Source organism: Salmo salar, chromosome 17 (assembly GCF_965601325.2).
Source record: "Salmo salar chromosome 17, fSalSal1, whole genome shotgun sequence".
NCBI lineage: Eukaryota > Metazoa > Chordata > Actinopteri > Salmoniformes > Salmonidae > Salmo > Salmo salar.
The window spans coordinates 51,233,456-51,251,990 of NC_138307.1; the positions used below are offsets into that span (position 1 = coordinate 51,233,456).

The 18,535-nt window shown below is 46.0% G+C and overlaps 1 protein-coding gene across 3 annotated transcripts in view; it reads right to left on the reverse strand.

The window, feature by feature from the left end:
* Nucleotides 1-2,408: 2,408 nt before the first annotated feature.
* LOC106576074 (diacylglycerol kinase iota) overlaps nucleotides 2,409-18,535 on the reverse strand; it is a 62,068-nt gene continuing 45,941 nt past the window's right edge. For 2 of the 3 annotated variants that reach the window (XM_045699718.2, XM_045699717.2), the window contains exons 14-33: nucleotides 16,488-16,613; nucleotides 16,216-16,294; nucleotides 16,066-16,121; nucleotides 15,839-15,901; nucleotides 15,537-15,610; nucleotides 15,269-15,380; nucleotides 15,092-15,178; nucleotides 11,488-11,600; nucleotides 10,327-10,389; nucleotides 9,798-9,898; nucleotides 9,111-9,190; nucleotides 8,937-8,981; nucleotides 8,773-8,842; nucleotides 6,950-7,109; nucleotides 6,758-6,783; nucleotides 6,560-6,597; nucleotides 6,299-6,419; nucleotides 5,974-6,010; nucleotides 5,707-5,806; nucleotides 2,409-5,490 (exon numbers count right to left, since the gene is read on the reverse strand). In XM_045699718.2, the coding sequence (XP_045555674.1) occupies nucleotides 5,374-5,490; nucleotides 5,707-5,806; nucleotides 5,974-6,010; nucleotides 6,299-6,419; nucleotides 6,560-6,597; nucleotides 6,758-6,783; nucleotides 6,950-7,109; nucleotides 8,773-8,842; nucleotides 8,937-8,981; nucleotides 9,111-9,190; nucleotides 9,798-9,898; nucleotides 10,327-10,389; nucleotides 11,488-11,600; nucleotides 15,092-15,178; nucleotides 15,269-15,380; nucleotides 15,537-15,610; nucleotides 15,839-15,901; nucleotides 16,066-16,121; nucleotides 16,216-16,294; nucleotides 16,488-16,613 (1,668 nt within the window). In that variant the 3' untranslated portion in view covers nucleotides 2,409-5,373. The remainder of the gene's footprint in view (nucleotides 5,491-5,706; nucleotides 5,807-5,973; nucleotides 6,011-6,298; nucleotides 6,420-6,559; nucleotides 6,598-6,757; nucleotides 6,784-6,949; nucleotides 7,110-8,772; nucleotides 8,843-8,936; nucleotides 8,982-9,110; nucleotides 9,191-9,797; nucleotides 9,899-10,326; nucleotides 10,390-11,487; nucleotides 11,601-15,091; nucleotides 15,179-15,268; nucleotides 15,381-15,536; nucleotides 15,611-15,838; nucleotides 15,902-16,065; nucleotides 16,122-16,215; nucleotides 16,295-16,487; nucleotides 16,614-18,535) is intronic. The other variant, XM_014152951.3, reaches the window with a different exon arrangement.

An 18,535-nucleotide genomic window follows, 5' to 3' on the forward strand; every position in this document is an offset into this window, starting at 1 on the left:
AAAACAAACCTAGAACCTATACCAAACTAATACACCCCACTACACCACACACAAAACCCCATAATACAAAACAAATATACCTCTGCCACGTCCTGACCAAATATAATAGAAATAATACCTAAATATTGGTCAGGACGTGACATTACCCCCCCCCTAAAGGTGCAGACCCCGGAATGCACCTTAAAAGAAAACACAAAACATCCCCATTACCCCAACAAAACCAAAAAGCAATACCCCCTAAACAATAAGGGAGGGAAGGGAGGGTGGCTGCCGTCAACGACGGCACTGTGCTACACCCTCCCTCCCCAACCCACCTATCCTGGAGGTGGCTCCGGTGCAGGACGTGGACCCTGCTCCACCCTCGGCGTCGCCCACTTCGGTGGAGCCGATAGCTGCGCCAGGCAGACGGACCCCTCGGGCTGGGCCGGGGGACAGGAGGGCCCCTCGGGCTGGGCCGGGGGACAGGAGGGCCCCTCGGGCTGGGCCGGGGGACAGGAGGGCCCCTCGGGCTGGGCCGGGGGACAGGAGGGCCCCTCGGGCTGGGCCGGGGGACAGGAGGGCCCCTCGGGCTGGGCCGGGGAACAGTCTGGCCACTCCGGCAGTTCAGCGCAGTCTGGCCACTCCGGCAGTTCAGCGCAGTCTGGCCACTCCGGCAGTTCAGCGCAGTCTGGCCACTCCGGCAGTTCAGCGCAGTCTGGCCACTCCGGCAGTTCAGCGCAGTCTGGCCACTCCGGCGACTGTTGACTGGCGGGCAGCTCTGACGACTGTTGACTGGCGGGCAGCTCCCACGACTGTTGACTGGCGGGCAGCTCCGACGACTGTTGACTGGCGGGCAGCTCCGACGACTGTTGACTGGCGGGCAGCTCCGACGACTGTTGACTGGCGGGCAGCTCCGACGACTGTTGACTGGCGGGCAGCTCCGACGACTGTTGACTGGCGGGCAGCTCCGACGACTGTTGACTGGCGGTGCTGGGCTGACGCACTAGACTCCTGATGCGTGGGGCTGGTACTGGACGTGCCGGCCTGGAGACACGCACCTCCATGCTAGTGCATCTAGCGGGAAACACCGGACCGAAAGGGCGCACTGGCGGTCTTGAGCGCAGGGTTGGCATCACCCCTTCCGGCTCGATGCCTACTTCGCCCTGGCACATGCGGGGCGCTGGTACCTTGCCTACCGGCCTGAAAATCCCAGGCCTCACCACAGCCCCAACCCCAAAGCACGGGACCTGTCCAGTCTGCCCTACAAGGGTACGGGGAGCTGGCCTGGGGCTGTAATCTCGCCCCGCCAAATAGCCCTTGTGCCCCCCCCTAAAAAATTCTTGGGGCTGCCTCCAACATTCCTCCCTCACTTGCCTCTGTCCTCTTCTCCGCTGCTTGGTCCTTTGGTGGTGGGTAGTTCTGTCACAAAAAGAGCCGTGTTGAATAGACCAAACTGCAGCGGGAATATGGATGCTCATGTTTTAATTCAAAAAAGGAGTAACGCATCCACTGGAAAACAATATACACGACAGGAACAGTTTTGCAGGCACACAACACGCAGTGCAAAAACAACTACCCACGAAAACCAAACAAACACACACCTACTTATGGGACTCCCAATCAGAGGCAACTAGAAACACCTGCCTCCAATTGAGAGTCCAGCACCCAAAACTACACATAGAAAAACAAACCTAGAACCTATACCAAACTAATACACCCCACTACACCACACACAAAACCCCATAATACAAAACAAATATACCTCTGCCACGTCCTGACCAAATATAATAGAAATAATACCTAAATATTGGTCAGGACGTGACAATTTTTGTTGTTATTCTGTCTCTCACTGTTCAAATAAACCTACCATTCAAATTATAGATTGATCCTTTCTTTGTCAGTGGGCAAACGTACAAAATCAGCAGGGGATCAAATACTTTTTTCCCCCACTGTATGTCTAGACTATTGTGGTCCATGTTTTCTGTGTTCTAGTGTACTATAAAATAGATGGCTCTCATGTTCTTATTCTTTTCCCAGTCATATTCAAGGTTAGAACTACCTTCCTAGGGCTTTTCATGCTTCTAGCCTTGATTTGCATTTTTGAAAGCATATCTACATAACTTCACTTTTTTTAATGTCTGTAGTATTGCTTAATAGATGTTGTCCAATGAATTCTGTAAGCCCTCCCTCTTCAAATCAGGCTTGATTGGAAAAAGCTGTTCAAAAGAGGACATTGTATTATCATGTCTTCGTACTCCCTGACGAAAGGCCACGCAGCCGAAACGCGTCAGAGTTTTTAAACTTTGTTTCCATTGAACATGCCATACAAATAAAGGCATTTTAATTCATTATACGAATTATACGTCCTCCTTTCTTTTTGAAAACCTCATAAACAGTTGATTAAAATGAACAAAACTATGACACTGCAGCAAGATGTTTCAATTAAAACTTTAATCTTCTTCTAAAAATGATACGATTATTCAGATGTTACAATTGTACAACCCGGCATGCTTTCTATGCCTCTCAATTGTCAATTTATTTCCCAAAACAATTTGCAGGACATTTAACAGTGAATTTGGATTAAAACCTTTTAAGACCTGTTGGAAGATATCTGTGGGAGGGTGTTTTTGGTTTGAGGTCAGATTATTTCAGAGAGTCCTTGTAATATCTGTAACGTCTTTGTTACTGTAACATCGAATGACTCAACATGGCACTAACCAATCCCTGTGGAAAATATGGGATTGAGAGAAATCAGTGTAAACTCAAAAGAAGCTAAAGAAATCTAGAAGTAGTAGTCACCAGTATGACCAGCAGCTACTGTCCTCCATGTCTGTACGGGCCTTATCAATGCCCTGTAGCACTGGGTATTACTGGGTTATAAGAGGGTAAATGTCAGACCTAGGTCCAATACCTCAAATACTTGAGGTACACTTAATTTAGCTTGACTAGCACGCAGGTTGGGTGGAGTTTGCACTCTTGCTACTATTCTATTGGTTCCATTGTACCAGACAAGCAAAGCACACCTCCAGTATTTGACATAGACACAAGTCTGAGTCATTATAAATACAGGTTGTCTAACAGGCACACTGCGGAGACTGACTGACTACTGATAAAGTCTCTCAGTATACTGAATATACAGCATTCCCACTACATTCTCCACCTATTCTATTCTCTAAGGGTATTCTCTAAGGATATTCTCTAAGGGTATTCCCTAGGGTATTCCCTAGGGTTAGGGGCAGGCTGCCTTGATATTCAACCACGCCAGTGTTCAAATTCATCTTCACAGACACTATGACGGTTGGGAGGCTTAAAGAGACTCTCCTCACAGGCCCTCATCACTGTGACCTCACCGTGACATCACGTCAATGACCAATCAAAACACAGGAAACGTTGTCAGAGGCAGCACTATACGACTTTTAGAGAATACAAAATAAACAACAACGTTCAAGTAATCCCATGGTCTGAAAAATACAAAATCAAATGTAGAACCCTTAAACATTTCAAACCTTACCCATATTACTTAGGTATAAAACAATTCAAATCTTAATAATTATAATAACAATGCCAGTTTGGGATGCCATTATTATGGGGTAGCAACTTCCAAGGAGGTAAGAAAAATGGCATGCACAACAATGTTGAATAATAAAGAACACAAAATAATACAAAATCATATCCAATCTATTCATAATAATCATAAATAATGGATGTTTGTCTCATAGAGATAGACAGAGGACTCATCTTTGTATCTGTGCCATAATGGCATACGTGACTGCACGGGCATCTCCATGTTAGAGTAGTCAATTTTCTTCTCAATTTTGGATTTGAAAAAAAGCGAAAAGCTTGTATTGGTGATTTACCACCACCTGCAGTTCTAGAATCCTGAACAAAAGCTTGTGTCACTTATTTTGGCCACTAGATGGCGCTAATATATCTTAAAGCCATTTACAAACCATAGGCAACCCAATTTGAAGTAGAAGAAGACAATGTTCTGATCATTGGCTGATCTCTCCCAACTCATAGGAATCCCCACCCAGTTGACAAAAAGAAAATGGTTGAAAACGTAATATCAATTTCCATGCTAAAACGGGTTATATTCATTTCGATTCCTCTATCTATCTCTATGGTTTATCTCTCTCAGCACGACCAGGCAGGGTAGTGGGGGATGGAGGGAGGCAGAACAACATAAAAACATTTCAATTTCCCTGGTCATGTTCGACCACTGATAGACGCTGAATAAATAAAACAAGGTCAAGTACTAAAGTCCATCGGTCTTTCTTTTCAGAACGGTCATCTTAAACACGGCTGTTTTTACAACACCTAACAGTAGTTTTAGTGTTTTAACCATATAACGTCAACCAAACCAAACCCACCCCACTTCACAATAACACAACCCCACACACACATACACACATACACACCAGCACGGTAAGAAATTGCACATTCAACACTCCTTGGTGCCATAAGGGACTGTTAAAACATTAATGTAATGTAAACATGAATAGAGAAATGCACAAACGTCATTCATATTGCATTGAATATGGCTCAGATTTGTTTTTAACTATTCTCTCTCAAGCACACCACACACATAGACACACACACACACAGTCTGTAGGTGTGTACATGCTGCTCTGGTAGAGCTCTAGGTTGGGTGTGTAATGGATACCCAGGGCTGCATGGAGAATCTGTCCGTCTCTCTTTTCGTTGTCTGCCTAAGCTGTCTGTCATCTCAGGTCCCACACTGGCCTCCAGGGGGGGAGGGGGGGGGGGGGGGGGTTGTGGGGGCTTAGAATTGGGTGTCTACAAGCCTAGCAGTGTGGTTGGGATAGCAGTAGTGGTATCCTTGTGTAGCAGTGGTAGTAGTATGGAGGGTGCTGTCCCTGCCTCACAGTGCTGTGTGTCTTTGGCACACGTCTGAATGATTCACAAAGGCCTTCTGGGAAAATACGTAAATTGAATACGCGGTTTAACCGTGGTTGAACCGCGTTGGTACAGTATGTAAGGCTGCAGGGCCGCACTGAGAGAGGGTCTGTGTGTCGGTGAACCCTCACCTCTGATCCCTGACCCCTAACCCCCTGAACCCCAGCCCAGACCCTGGCATTCAGTGAACAACAGGCAACTCCATACCCCAACACTCCCATACGTTTACAATCAATCAATAAATTAATGAATAAATAAAAGCAATAATAAATAATAATTTCGATTAAACATTTTCCTGTGCAGGATAGGACAGAGTCATGCTGATTATGGAGTCTAAAGCGCGTCAGGCCGCTCCTGTCTGTCCATCTGTCTGTCCATCCCTCAGTCAATCTATGGAGGTGAAGGGGGCTAACCTCTCTCCTCCATCTCTCATCCTCTTCTCCCTGTCTTCTCCTCTCTCCGCGTGTAGTCTCTCTCTCATACAGCAGTCTCCAGATCTTCGTGGGAGACAGTGGTAGGGAGCTGTTTGCTGGTCAGGTAGGAGGCCAGCTCTTGGTCCCCCGCGTTACGAGCTTGCTCCACTGGTGTCTTGCCCTGTGAACACACACACAGCCACACACGTGTGTGGTTACAAACTCTCTCTTATGTGCGAGCTTGCCTTTGTGTGTGCAAGTGTGTGTCTGTGTGTGTTTGCGCGGTGCGGTACAAGTGTGCGTGTTCCTGTGTGTACTGTGTGTGTGTTCTGTCTGTGTGTGTACTTCGTGTGTGTGTGTGGTGCAGTATGAGTATCTGTGTGTGTGAGGTTCTAACCTTGAAGTTGGTCTTGATGAGGGAAGCTCCGGAGTCCATGAGAAGATGACACACAGCGTGATGCTTCTGAGAGGCCGCTTTGTGCAAGGCAGTGTCTCCTCTGAAAACACACACACACACACACACATGAGCACACACTTCACGCAAGCTGCAGGCTGCATGATCAGTTTGAGGTATAGAAAAGTTACTTCAGTCACAGAAACAAGACATTCTTCAATGTTAGACCCTCAGATAGACAACAAAACCATTGGGCAGTGGGTGACTTACGTTTCTCTGTTGGTTAAATCCAGGAGCACCTTTGACCCTAAAATAAATTAAACAGAGCAAACATTCTAGCAAACATCAGAGGTTTGCAAACAAGCTCATTTGAAGGATGCAATAAGAAGCAACACACAGACAGACAGACAGACAGACAGACAGACAGACAGACAGACAGACAGACAGACAGACAGACAGACAGACAGACAGACAGACAGACAGACAGACAGACAGACAGACAGACAGACAGACAGACAGACAGACAGACAGACAGACAGACAGACAGACAGACAGACAGACAGACAGACAGACAGACAGACAGACAGACACTCACCGTGCTCCAGTATGAAGCGGACCACTTCAGTGTGTCCATGCTGAGAGGCCAGGTGTAGTGCACTACAACCAGTAGAATCCCTCACCAGGAGGCTGGTCCCGCGAAAGAAGCTGCCCGACAACTGAAAGAGAGACAGGAAGAACACCGTTATGAGAGAAACATATGTATCGTCTTCAGTAGTGCATTACGTCAGGAATGGCTTTGAGCTAGTTCTAGTAAGACAGTCAGATGTTTGCTAGGGAGAAGGTCGAGGTATCTAACCGTAGTCAGGTCCCCAGATGAGGCAGCCATCAGCATTGCTGAAGAACACACACACACACACACACACCACTATCAGTTAGACAATGTTATAGGGTTACACGTGCGTTAACAGGAATCATTCCCACTGTAAGGCAGGGTTTTTATAGATGAACAATATGGGTTTACAAATGTTCCTTCAAAAGACGCAAAACATCCCACCTTGTTCCTCAGACGTCAGAGGGCTCCTGTACCAGAGAGACAAATAGATGAAAGGACTGCGACTCTCAACATGAAATAACATTAGAGCTGTGCGTGTGAGCGTTTGCGGGTCTGTGTGTGTATGCATGTGTTTACACATCTGTGTATGTGAGTGTGTGTGTCTCTCTCGCTCCCTCTTTCTCTGTCTCTCACTCAGAGTTGGGCTCCACCACCAGGTCAGGCATGCCTGTGGCCGGTCCCCCCGCTAGTCCACCGTGGTCCAGGATAAACACCTCTTCCTGGCAGATTTCTGTCACATAGTGCAGGTGCTCCTGGGCCTTGTCTATACGGTAGAAACGGTCTGCAGATGTAGCTGGGGAAAGGAGACTTGGTTTAGAGAGATGATGTGAAAGGAGAGAACAGTTTACTGTCACACACTCGATGTCTTACAGTCACACAGTTACACCGTGTTACCAAACCTTATGTAGAGACTTCAGAGTCCCACTTTACATAAGGAACAACGGAGGGAGATATACGTATATCAACTCAGCAAAAAAAGAAACGTTCTCTCACTGTCAACTGTATTTATTTTCAGCAAACTTAACGTGTGTAAATATGTGTATGAACATCAAATTCAACAACTGAGACATAAACTGAACAAGTTCCACAGACATCTGACTAACAGAAATGGAATAATGTGTCCCTGAACAAAGGGGGGGGGGTCAAAATCAAAAGTAACAGTCAGTATCTGGTGTGGCCACCAGCTGCATTAAGTACTGAAGTGCATCTCCTCCTCATGGACTGCACCAGATTTGCCAGTTCTTGCTGTGAGATGTTAGCCCACTCTTCCACCAAGGCACCTGCAAGTTCCCGGACATTTCTGGGGGGAATGGCCCTAGCCCTCACCCTTCGATCCAACAGGTCCCAGACGTGCTCAATGGGATTGAGATCCGGGCTCTTTGCTGGCCATGGCAAAACACTGACATTCCTGTCTTGCAGGAAATCACACACAGAACGAGCAGTATGGCTGGTGGCATTGTCATGCTGGAGGGTCATGTCAGGATGAGCCTGCAGGAAGGGTACCACATGAGGAGGATGTCTTCCCTGTAACGCACATCGTTGAGATTGCCTGCAATGACAACAAGCTCAGTCCGACGATGCTGTGACACACCGCCCCAGACCATGACGGACCCTCCACCTCCAAATTGATCCCGCTCCAGAGTACAGGCCTCGGTGTAACGCTCATTACTTCGACAATAAACGCGAATCAGACCATCACCCCTGGTGAGACAAAACCGCGACTCGTCAAAGAGCACTTTTTACCCGTCCTGTCTGGTCCAGCGACGGTGGGCTTGTGCCAATAGGCGATGTTGTTGCCAGTGATGCCTGGTGGGGACCTGCCTTACAACAGGCCTACAAGCCCTCAGTCCAGCCTCTCTCAGCCTATTGCAGACAGTCTGAGTACTAATGGAGGGATTGTGCGTTCCTGGTGTAACTCGGGCAGTTGTTGTTGCCATCCTGTACCTGTCCCGCATGTGTGATGTTCGGATGTACCGATCCTGTGCAGGTGTTGTTGCACGTGGTCTGCCACTGCGAGGACAATCAGCTGTCCGTCCTGTCTCCCTATAGCGCTGTCTTAGGCCTCTCACAGTACGGACATTGCAATTTATTGCCCTGGCCACATCTGCAGTTCTCATGCCTCCTTGCAGTATGCCTAAGGCACGTTCATGCAGATGAGCAGGGACCCTGGGCATCTTTCTTTTGGTGTTTTTCAGAGTCAGTAGAAAGGCCTCTTTAGTGTCCTAAGTTTTCATAACTGTGACCTTAATTGCCAACCCTCTGTAAGCTGTTAGTGTCTTAACGACCGTTCCACAGCTGCATGTTCATTAATTGTTTAAGGTTCATTGAACAAGCAGTGTACAATGAAGCCTTTACTTTGTTGAGTTTACAAGTAGGCTAAAGCTCTGGCACATTTACAGAAATGCTGAATTTGTGTTTTGACCACGTTTTGACCCTAGGTGAGTGATGTCACTCACAGTCCAGGAAGCTCCAGTTGGGGGACAGTCTGTGGGCGGAGCCAGGTCGCGGTAGACCTCGACACTCATCCTACAGAAAGGGGAGGGAAGGGATGGGCAGTTCAATAACGACTCACCGATAACATAGTCAGACATAATAGACTGAAAGAAAGACAGACAGGAACCTGGTAATGCACTCGGTGGCCAGCAGATGGAGCCTGATGAAGATCCTGTTAGAAACAGGAAACCCCAGCAGTGTTTCAGAAAATAGAACAATCAACATAGCCAAATCATATTGGTGTGAGTGTGTGTGCACATGTGTGTATGCAAGTGTGTCACGTGTCTGTGTGTGTTCTCACCTCCTGTAGCCTGTCTATGTAAAGTCTGCAGGTCTCCAGGTCACAGTCCCCTCTCACCACCACAATACCCACAGCGATCGCTGCAACACACACACACACACACACACACACACACACACACACACACACACACACACACACACACACACACACACACACACACACACACACACACACACACACACACTTTATTAACATCTTTTCTGGCTGCAGGACACACACATGGGGATTAGAGGCTGCTGCCCTATACACATAGACTTGAAATCACTGGCCATTTTAATAATGGAACACTAGTCACTTTAATAATGTTTACATATTTTGCATTACTCATCTCATATGTCTATACTGTATTCTATTCTACTGTATCTAAGTCTATGATGCTCTGACATCCATATATTTATATATTCTTAATTCCAGTCCTTTATTTAGATTTGTGTGTAGCGTGTGTATTGTTGTGTAATTTGTTAGATATTACTTGTTAGATATTACTGCACTGTCGGAGCTAGAAACACAAGCATTTCGCTTCACCCGCAATAACATCTGCTAAACACGTGTAAGTGACCAATACAATTTGATTCGATGGACACTTCAGCAAAGACACACACACACACACACACACACACACACACACACACACACACACACACACACACACACACACACACACACACACACACACACACTCACAGATGTCTCGGAGTCGTTCCCTGTCGAACTGCAGTCTGTCGTGGTCCTGCAGACTGATCCGGTTGACTCTGAGGCGCAGGCGCTCGGGGACAGCATGGGGGCTGGAGGAACACACGCACATTGAAACGTCTCAAGCAACATTACGTACGGCTTCATTCCATTTGTTTCTGTTCAGTACCGGAAGCAAATGGGATGTGTTTCTTTTTCTTTTTTCATTGATTGAGATCTAGCAACGCCTGGATAGAGTACACTGTGCTACATGAATTGTAGCCACAACAGTACAGAGCACAGAGCAGGACAGGGTGGACTCCCACAGAGACGGACACTGGGAGACAGCACACCGACAGGTTAGAAAGGGTTCAGCATGCAGCAGCAACCATATACTTTAGACGTTAGACCCACTTACTGTACACGGCAGTCGACACAAACAAATAACTTGACTCTCTTTTTCCTCACTCAGTTTCTCTCTGTCTTTCTCTCTCTCGGACGCTCTCTGAAACACGCTCGCATGCCGGGTTGAAGTACTTACACAGAGAAGGAGTCAGGGGGAGCAGAAAGGCGGCGCAGGTCTGCGGCACACACCTTCTGAATGCTGCAGTCGTACAGACACACAACGGGGCAGGGCGAGTGCGGGGAAAACACAGGCCCAGAGGGGAGTCAGATAAATATCAAGGAAAGAGAGAGGGACAGAGGAGTAGACATGAAGGTGAGGAGAGAGGGAAGAAAGAAAAAGACAGTGGAGGATGAAGACATGGAGGAAGCCCATGACAGACTAGAGTATTATTGCAGAACACTAAGACAACAACCAGGCACAGCTTTAGCTGTAGCGGAGTAGAACCACACTGAGTAAAGAGCAACACACACACACACCGGAAGCTAGATACACACACAGGCATTAGTGCTGTTGGGACAATCTAACAGGTGGTAGTAAGTGGAACAGATGGTTAGAGGAGAAACTAACAGTGTGAAGGGAATATAATGAGACAAAGCCCTGAATAAGACCAACAAACTGAACTGTGTGTGTGTGTGTGTGTGTGTGTGTGTGTGTGTGTGTGTGTGTGTGTGTGTGTGTGTGTGTGTGTGTGTGTGTGTGTGTGTGTGTGTGTGTAAAGCAGCAGTGGGTTTACACCTTGAGAGATTTTACACTAAGGCAGCGCCTAGTTTGACCCTGTTTTCCTTGGTGTACGCTTCTTTCCAACAGAATGCAGCCACGGCATCAAAACTACCACTGGCTTTCTTCCTCGTAATCGGTGTAAACGTACACTTAGACCCATTGGAAGTAGTGTCCATTCTGTAGCCGGGGGAGCTAGGTGACTCACTCACTAGGGCAGGACTCTGAGGTCTTTACCCTTCTGTACACCGCTGGCCTAGTTCTACAGGAAGAAGGATAGAGGATGTGTGTGTGATTCACTGAGTCAGCTCGGGGATTCGAAACCAGCAACCGCTGGGTTACTGGTCTTAACCACTAGGCTACCTGCCACGCTCCAGCCATTCTCTTTAGAGAGTGTGTGTGTGATTCCCTCGTTGATTGAGGGCAGTGGGGTCTTGATCCCTAGTGCTATATTGGCCTATATCCTTGGAGTGTGTGTGTGTGTGTGTGTGTGTGTGTGTGTGTGTGTGTGTGTGTGTGTGTGTGTGTGTGTGTGTGTGTGTGTGTGTGTGTGTGTGTGTGTGTGTGTGTGTGTCTCACTCATTGAGCAGGGGTACTGAGGTGCGTCTCTTGCTCTTCTGTACCATGTTGGCCTGGTTGCGTAGGGAGATGCGGAGGGTTGAGGGGGCCAAGCGACAAGGCTCTCCATCCACCTACACACATGCACGCGCAAGCGTACCCAGACACACACACACCCACCCACCCACACACACACACCCACCCACCCACCCACCCACACACACACACACACTGCATATCAAATACAGTCTGACTGACGGTTGTATCTCTGTAGCATGGGGATGTGTTATACACTCACATGACAGTTTATTAGGTACACCCATCTAGTACCGGGTTGGACCCCCCTTTGCCTCCAGAACAGCCTGAATTATTTGGGGCATTCTACAACGTGTCGGAAATGTTCCACAGGGATCTTGGTCCATGCTGATGCGATGGCATCACGCAGTTGCTGCAGATTGGACAGCGGTACATTCATGCTGTGAACAGCTCATTCCATCTCATCCCATTATGCTCTATAGGGTTGAGGTCTGGAGACTGACCAGGCTGCGCAAGAAAACTGAACTCGCTGTCATGTTCCAGGAGATGTTTTTCCACTCCTCAATTGTCCATTGTTTGTGATCGCATACCCACTGGAGCCACTTCTTCTTGTTTTTAGCTGATAGGAATGGAACCCGGTGTGTTCGTCTGCTGCAACAGCCCATCCAGGACAAGGACTGACAAGTTGTGCGTTCCGAGATGCCGTTCTGCACACAAGTTCTGCGCTGTTATTTGTCTGTTTGCAGGCTACCTGTTAGCTTGCACGATTCCTACCATCCCCATTCGATCTCTCTCATCAACAAGCTGTTTTCGCCATCAGGACTGCTGCTGACGGGATAGTTGTGTTTGTCACACCATTCTTGGTAAAACCTAGACACTGTCGTGCTTGAAAAGCCCAGGAGGGCGGCTGATTCTGTGATACTGGATCCGGCGAGCCTGACACCGACGATCATGTCATGCTCAAAGTCGCTATGCTCACTGGTTTTGCCCATTCTAACGTTCAATAACTGAACAGTAACTGAATGCCTCGATGCCTGTCTGCCTGCTTTATAAAGCAAGCCACAGACACTTGACTTACAGTACTGTCTGTAGGAGCGATCCATTTGGAGAATGGGGGGTGTACATAATGAACTGGCATGTGTAGCATGCACTGTAAACCTCAATGTGTTGTCATTACTCAAAACCTTTGAGGAAACCCGTTGCAGTTAATATATCTGAGTAAAGTTACTTAAAGTGATTTTGTAGTCATTCCTCAAACCGATAGAGTCACTACGACCCTAGAGGGTCCAGATTTGAGTTGTATGAACTTGACAAAAATATGTAACACTCTTACCAAGCCACACCTCCAGTATAATTTTGCAGTGTGCCTCGCCTTTGAGTGAGTTGTAGAGTTACCACCCATGACTGTATTTGTTAGTGACAGAGACATGGTTGTTGAATTGGTTCATTTTCAGTCCTGTGGCCTTCACCAAGTGAGTTCATACTTGAATGTTACCATTATAATTAAACCCTTTATACATCACATAAGGCCTTATTTTGAGGCCAAGCTTTATCCTAATACAGTGGCCTCATGGTTTACAGACCACATCAGGTCTGCAAGTAGGGTTGCAAAGTTCCAATAACTTTCACCAAATTCCCCCAAAAAATGTAAACCCTGGTTGAAGGATTTCCAGGAATCTTCCAACTGGGATTTCTGGAAAACCTGGACATTTTTCCAGAATTTTGCAACCCTACCTGCAAGTCACATTATGCTGGCTTGCAAAGTGATGTGTAATTCCTATTGGAATCCAGCCAGAGTTAGGATATTCAACAGTTTTGTAATTACATGTACTTAACCTGTTGGGGCTAGGGGGCAGTATTTGCACGGCTGGATAAAAAAATGTACCCGATTTAATCTGGTTACTAATCCTACCCAGTAACTAGAATATGCATATACTTATTATATATGGATAGAAAACACCCTACATTTTCTAAAACTGTTTGAATGGTGTCTGTGAGTATAACAGAACTCATTTGGCAGGCAAAACCCTGAGACATTTTCTGACAGGAAGTGGATACCTGATGTGTTGTATTACCTTTAAACCTATGCCATTGAAAAACACAGGGTCTGAGGAATATTTTGGCACTTCCTATTGCTTCCACTAGATGTCACCAGCCTTTACAAAGTGTTTTGAGTCTTCTGGAGGGAGATCTGACCGAACAAGAGCCATGGAACGATGATGGCCCATTAGACACCTGGCGCGCGAGTTCATGTTGGGTACCCTCGTTCCAATACGTTATAAAAGAGGATGCATTCGTCCACCTTGAATATTATTCATGTTCTGGTTAAAAAAGGCCCTAATGATTTATGCTATACAACGTTTGACATGTTTGAACGAACGTAAATATATTTTTTCCCCTCGTTCATGAAGTGAAGTCCGGCGGGCTTAGATCATGTGCTAACAAGACGGAGATTTTTGGACATAAATGATGAGCTTTTTTGAACAAAACTACATTCGTTATGGACCTGTGATACCTGGAAGTGACATCTGATGAAGAGAATCAAAGGTAATGGATTATTTACATAGTATTTTCGATTTTAGATCTCCCCAACATGATGGCTAGTCTGTATCGCAACGCGTATTTTTCTGGGCGCAGTGCTCAGATTATTGCAAAGTGTGATTTCCCAGTAAGGTTATTTTTAAATCTGGCAAATTGATTGCGTTCAAGAGATGTAAATCTATAATTCTTTAAATGACAATATAATATTTTACCAATGTTTTCTAATTTTAATTATTTAATTAGTGGTGCTGACTTGACTGCCGGTTATTGGAGGGAAACGATTTCCTCAACATCAATGCCATAGTAAAACGCTGTTTTTGGATATAAATATGAACTTGATAGAACTAAAAATGCATGCATTGTCTAACATAATGTCCTAGGAGTGTCATCTGATGGAGATTGTAAAAGGTTAGTGCATCATTTTAGCTGGTTTTATGGTTTTGGTGACCCTGTCTTTGGATTGACAAAACATTACACACAACTCTTGTAAATGTACTGTCCTTACATACTCTAAATTTATGCTTTCGCCGTAAAACCTTTTTGAAATCGTAAAACGTGGTTAGATTAAGGAGATGTTTATCTTTCAAAGGGTGTAAAATAGTTGTATGTTTGAAAAATTTGAATTTTGACATTTATTTGGATTCAAATTTGCCGCTCTTGAAATGCACCTGCTGTTGATGGAGTGCACCACGGGTGGGACGCTTGCGTCCCACCTAGCCCATAGAGGTTAATTGTCTAATTACATGAATTACATTCATTTCTATCCTTCTGGGGAGTGACAATATGGCCGACTGGTGGCTTCAAAGCCTCTCACTGGCAAATAAATCAAATAAAACTGTAAGTGTAGACCTTACCATGAAATGCTTACTTACAAGCTCTTAACCAACAGTGCAGTTCAAGAAGAGTTAAGAAAATACTTACCAAATAGTATCAGCAATCCAGGGTTTATATACATCATTGGTTGTATCGCTAGTGTGGACCTGTGTTATATATCTGTAGTATGAGTCTGTGTTGTATCCAGTTAGTGTTGGCCTGTGTGAAAACTCACCTGTACAGCGATGGTCTTAAAGGTGGTCAGAGTCACCTCTCTACATTGGTGCAGCCTCTCACCATGACCTCCTACCTGCAGTGCCGCCTAGGGGACAGGAAGAGGAATTACACCCTTTTGTTTAGAGTCTCTCTCGCTCGCTCGCTCTCTCTCACACGCACACACACACACACTCACAAGGGAGGACAGGGTGAAGCCGATGACTTCGATACAGCCGTCATCATGGCGCTGAGGTTCAAAGTCCCGGTGGTCTCCTGTGTTCCCCCACGGCATGGTGCCTGCACAGTACCTACACACACACGCGCGCACGCGCACACACACACACACACTTTTTTAAAACACACATAATCCTCAAACATTCCATCACAAAAAATCCACAGTATGGTGAGCGTATAAAACTATGGGTAGGTTATGGGGTGGGGGATTGGGTGGGTTGAATAGCTACCTGGGAATGTTTAAGAAGACGATGCACTGAAACTTCTGCTCCTGGATCTTAGGAGTGAGATCCGTCCCATCACACTGGTACAGAGAAAAAGAGGTTCATGGAACCCAGTAAATGAATGTAGATTGCAGTTCCTGAAAGAGGGACCTGACCAGCGGCAGGTTTATTATCAGGCTGCCAGGGCCCTCTATCCCTAACTGTCAGCCTGTGACACTGTGCGTGTGCGTGTGTGTGTGCGTGTGCGTGTGCGTGTGTGTGTGTGTATGTTTGTGTGTGTGCATGTGTGTGCATGTGAGAAAACTCACCACCACCCTGACGTGTTTAGACAAATCCCTGGAGCTCCTCTGGAGGAAGTCAGAGAATGCAGCCTGACAGGAATCAGAGACAACTCATTACATTCTATACACGCCTTTCTCCCTCTCTCTCTCTCTATTCCCTCCCTCCTCTCTACCCTCCCTCCACATCCCTCTCCTCATCCCTTTCCCTCTTCGCCCCATTTAGTAATGTGGTGTTAAGTCGCTCTGGTACTCACCCCTGCATAGAACATCTTGTTGCGGAAGCGGCTGTTGAATTTCTCAGGGTTGGCTTCTGCAGAGAAGAGGAGATACAACAGTCTGTGTCCTACTGTAGTCAGACAGCTAAAGGAACAATGCTTCTAGTCCTGAGAGACAGTACTGCTCACCTCTGGATTCGTGGAACTCCAGTGTGACGTGGGCATCGAAGCCCAGGCTGAAGTAGTTGTTGAACACATTCAGTGGGAGCTGGAGACATACAGAGAGATGTAGAGTGAAAAAGAGGGGAGCACACAAAAGAGGTACAAAATCAGTTTAAATAAGGTTGAACACTCACTGTCCATATCACTCAGACCACGAGACAGCCATACCACTGACCCCTCTCTTGACCATTCACCATTCACCCTCCCCCCTGACCCCTAACCTCTGACCCCAGACAGACCTTCTGTGTGCCCTCCTCCGGCTGAGCGGGGCTTCTCTCCACCTGAAGGTTCCATCTGTCTAGCTGCACCACAGAGCCGTCCTCCACCTGACACAGTACCTTGGAAACCGGCTCGTCTGTATAACCCTACACAGAGAGAGACAGATTATAACCCTACACAGAGACAGGCTATAACCCTACACAGAGAGCGACAGGTTATAAACCTACACAGAGAGCAAAAGGTTATAACCCTACAGAGACAGGTTATAACCCTACACAGAGACAGTTTATAACCATACAAAGAGAGACAGGTTATAACCTAACAGAGAAAGGTTATAATCCCACAGAAAGAGAGACAAGTTATAACCGTACACAGAGATAGACAGGTTATAACCCTACACAGACACAGGTAATAATTCTACACAAAGAGACAGGTTATAGCCCTATATAGAGTGAGTGAGAGAGATGGGTTATAACCCTACACAGAGAGAGACAGGTAATAATTCTACATAAAGAGACATGTTATAGCCCTACATAGAGACATGTTACTTCAGGTAAACTGAGCTAATTTCACTTCCTTCAAACTGAAGCCTGAGACAAAGGGAATATGACAATAGCAGCATTTCAAGTGATAGAAAGAGAATGAGTGACTTATCCAGGACACCGAGGTCAGACTGTTTACTGCCTACACAGTCAGACGGGTGGACACAGTGGCAGAGTAATGAAGGGCTTTTAAGGAAATAAGTCCCTATGTCTGTCTGACACAGCAACAACCATTATAGTCCCAACACAGCTGAGGGATCACATTCAGTATTCAATAGCCATGGACATTAGTTTTTACAGTCACTAATTTCAGAACCTTGTGGTCATTTTTCAAAACTCTAGACACAAAACAGTCATCACCTGGCAGTCCAGTGTTCAAAACATTGCATTGTGCATTCATATCTTTAAAGAAATCTTGCACTTGCAGAATCATTGGTTCAAATAACTCATTTACCATGAAATACCAAAGGAACATTCATTTGGATCACCCACACACAAGATACCGATAGTTTCACTGTGTAGTTGTTTGTTCAATCATTAAATATTGTAGTAGAAAATATGTGACACATGTTTCATTATGCTACTACACATAAATACATCACTGTAAAAGGACTAGAAGAGAGAATACTACAGACACAGTGGAATCATTGAACAAAATATGAAATTTATTGAACTACAATAAAATCACAACATAGGTTTCTTTGAATCAAAGCAAAAATAATTAGCTACAAAAAGAAAACAGTTAAAGGTCAACTGCAGTGTTCCTCACCTGGCTTACTGTAAAAACCAGAACAAAGGGTTGATTACTGTACTTCTATAGTCCCATCAACTCTGTCTTGTGGATTTGGCCACAGGTTCTCATCCACATCACACTGTTTTCATTAGCCAAACATCTTGGGAAGAATCTTCGGGCCAGGCCTGACACTGGTCTGCTGTGATGTCATTGCATGGGTCATCCATGGCCTGGAGAAGGGTGGCTTGTTCGTTAGGGCGCCTGTCATATACCTTCCATCTCCATGTGGAGAAAGATTCCTCAGTATGGGTTAAGGAAAGGAGAGTATGGGGGTAAGTATAGGGTGGTAAATTGTGGATGGGCCTGAAACCATGCTTGCACCATTTGAGCATGGTGGAACCTGACATTATCCCACACAATGACATAGGTCACGCCATCAGCTCTACAGACCTGATTTAGCTCATCAAGGAAGGTTACAAGGAGAGCTGCATTATATGATCCAATACGAGGTCTGTGTCCCACCACACCATCTTCCGATATAGCTGCACACATGGTGATGTTGGCCTCATGTTGTCCAGGTACTTGGATGGTTGCCCGCTGGCGAATGAAATTCCAACCTCTCCTCATTGTCTTGGCCAGGTTGAAGCCTGCCTCATCCAAAACGAGGAATTTGTCATGGTTTTCGTCAGCATCCAGCTCCATCACCCTCTAAAAATAAATTTTGTAAAGAGAATTACTCATTACAATGATGTAGAATTTCAGGGGAATTTCACAACAGGCATCTTGAAACTGA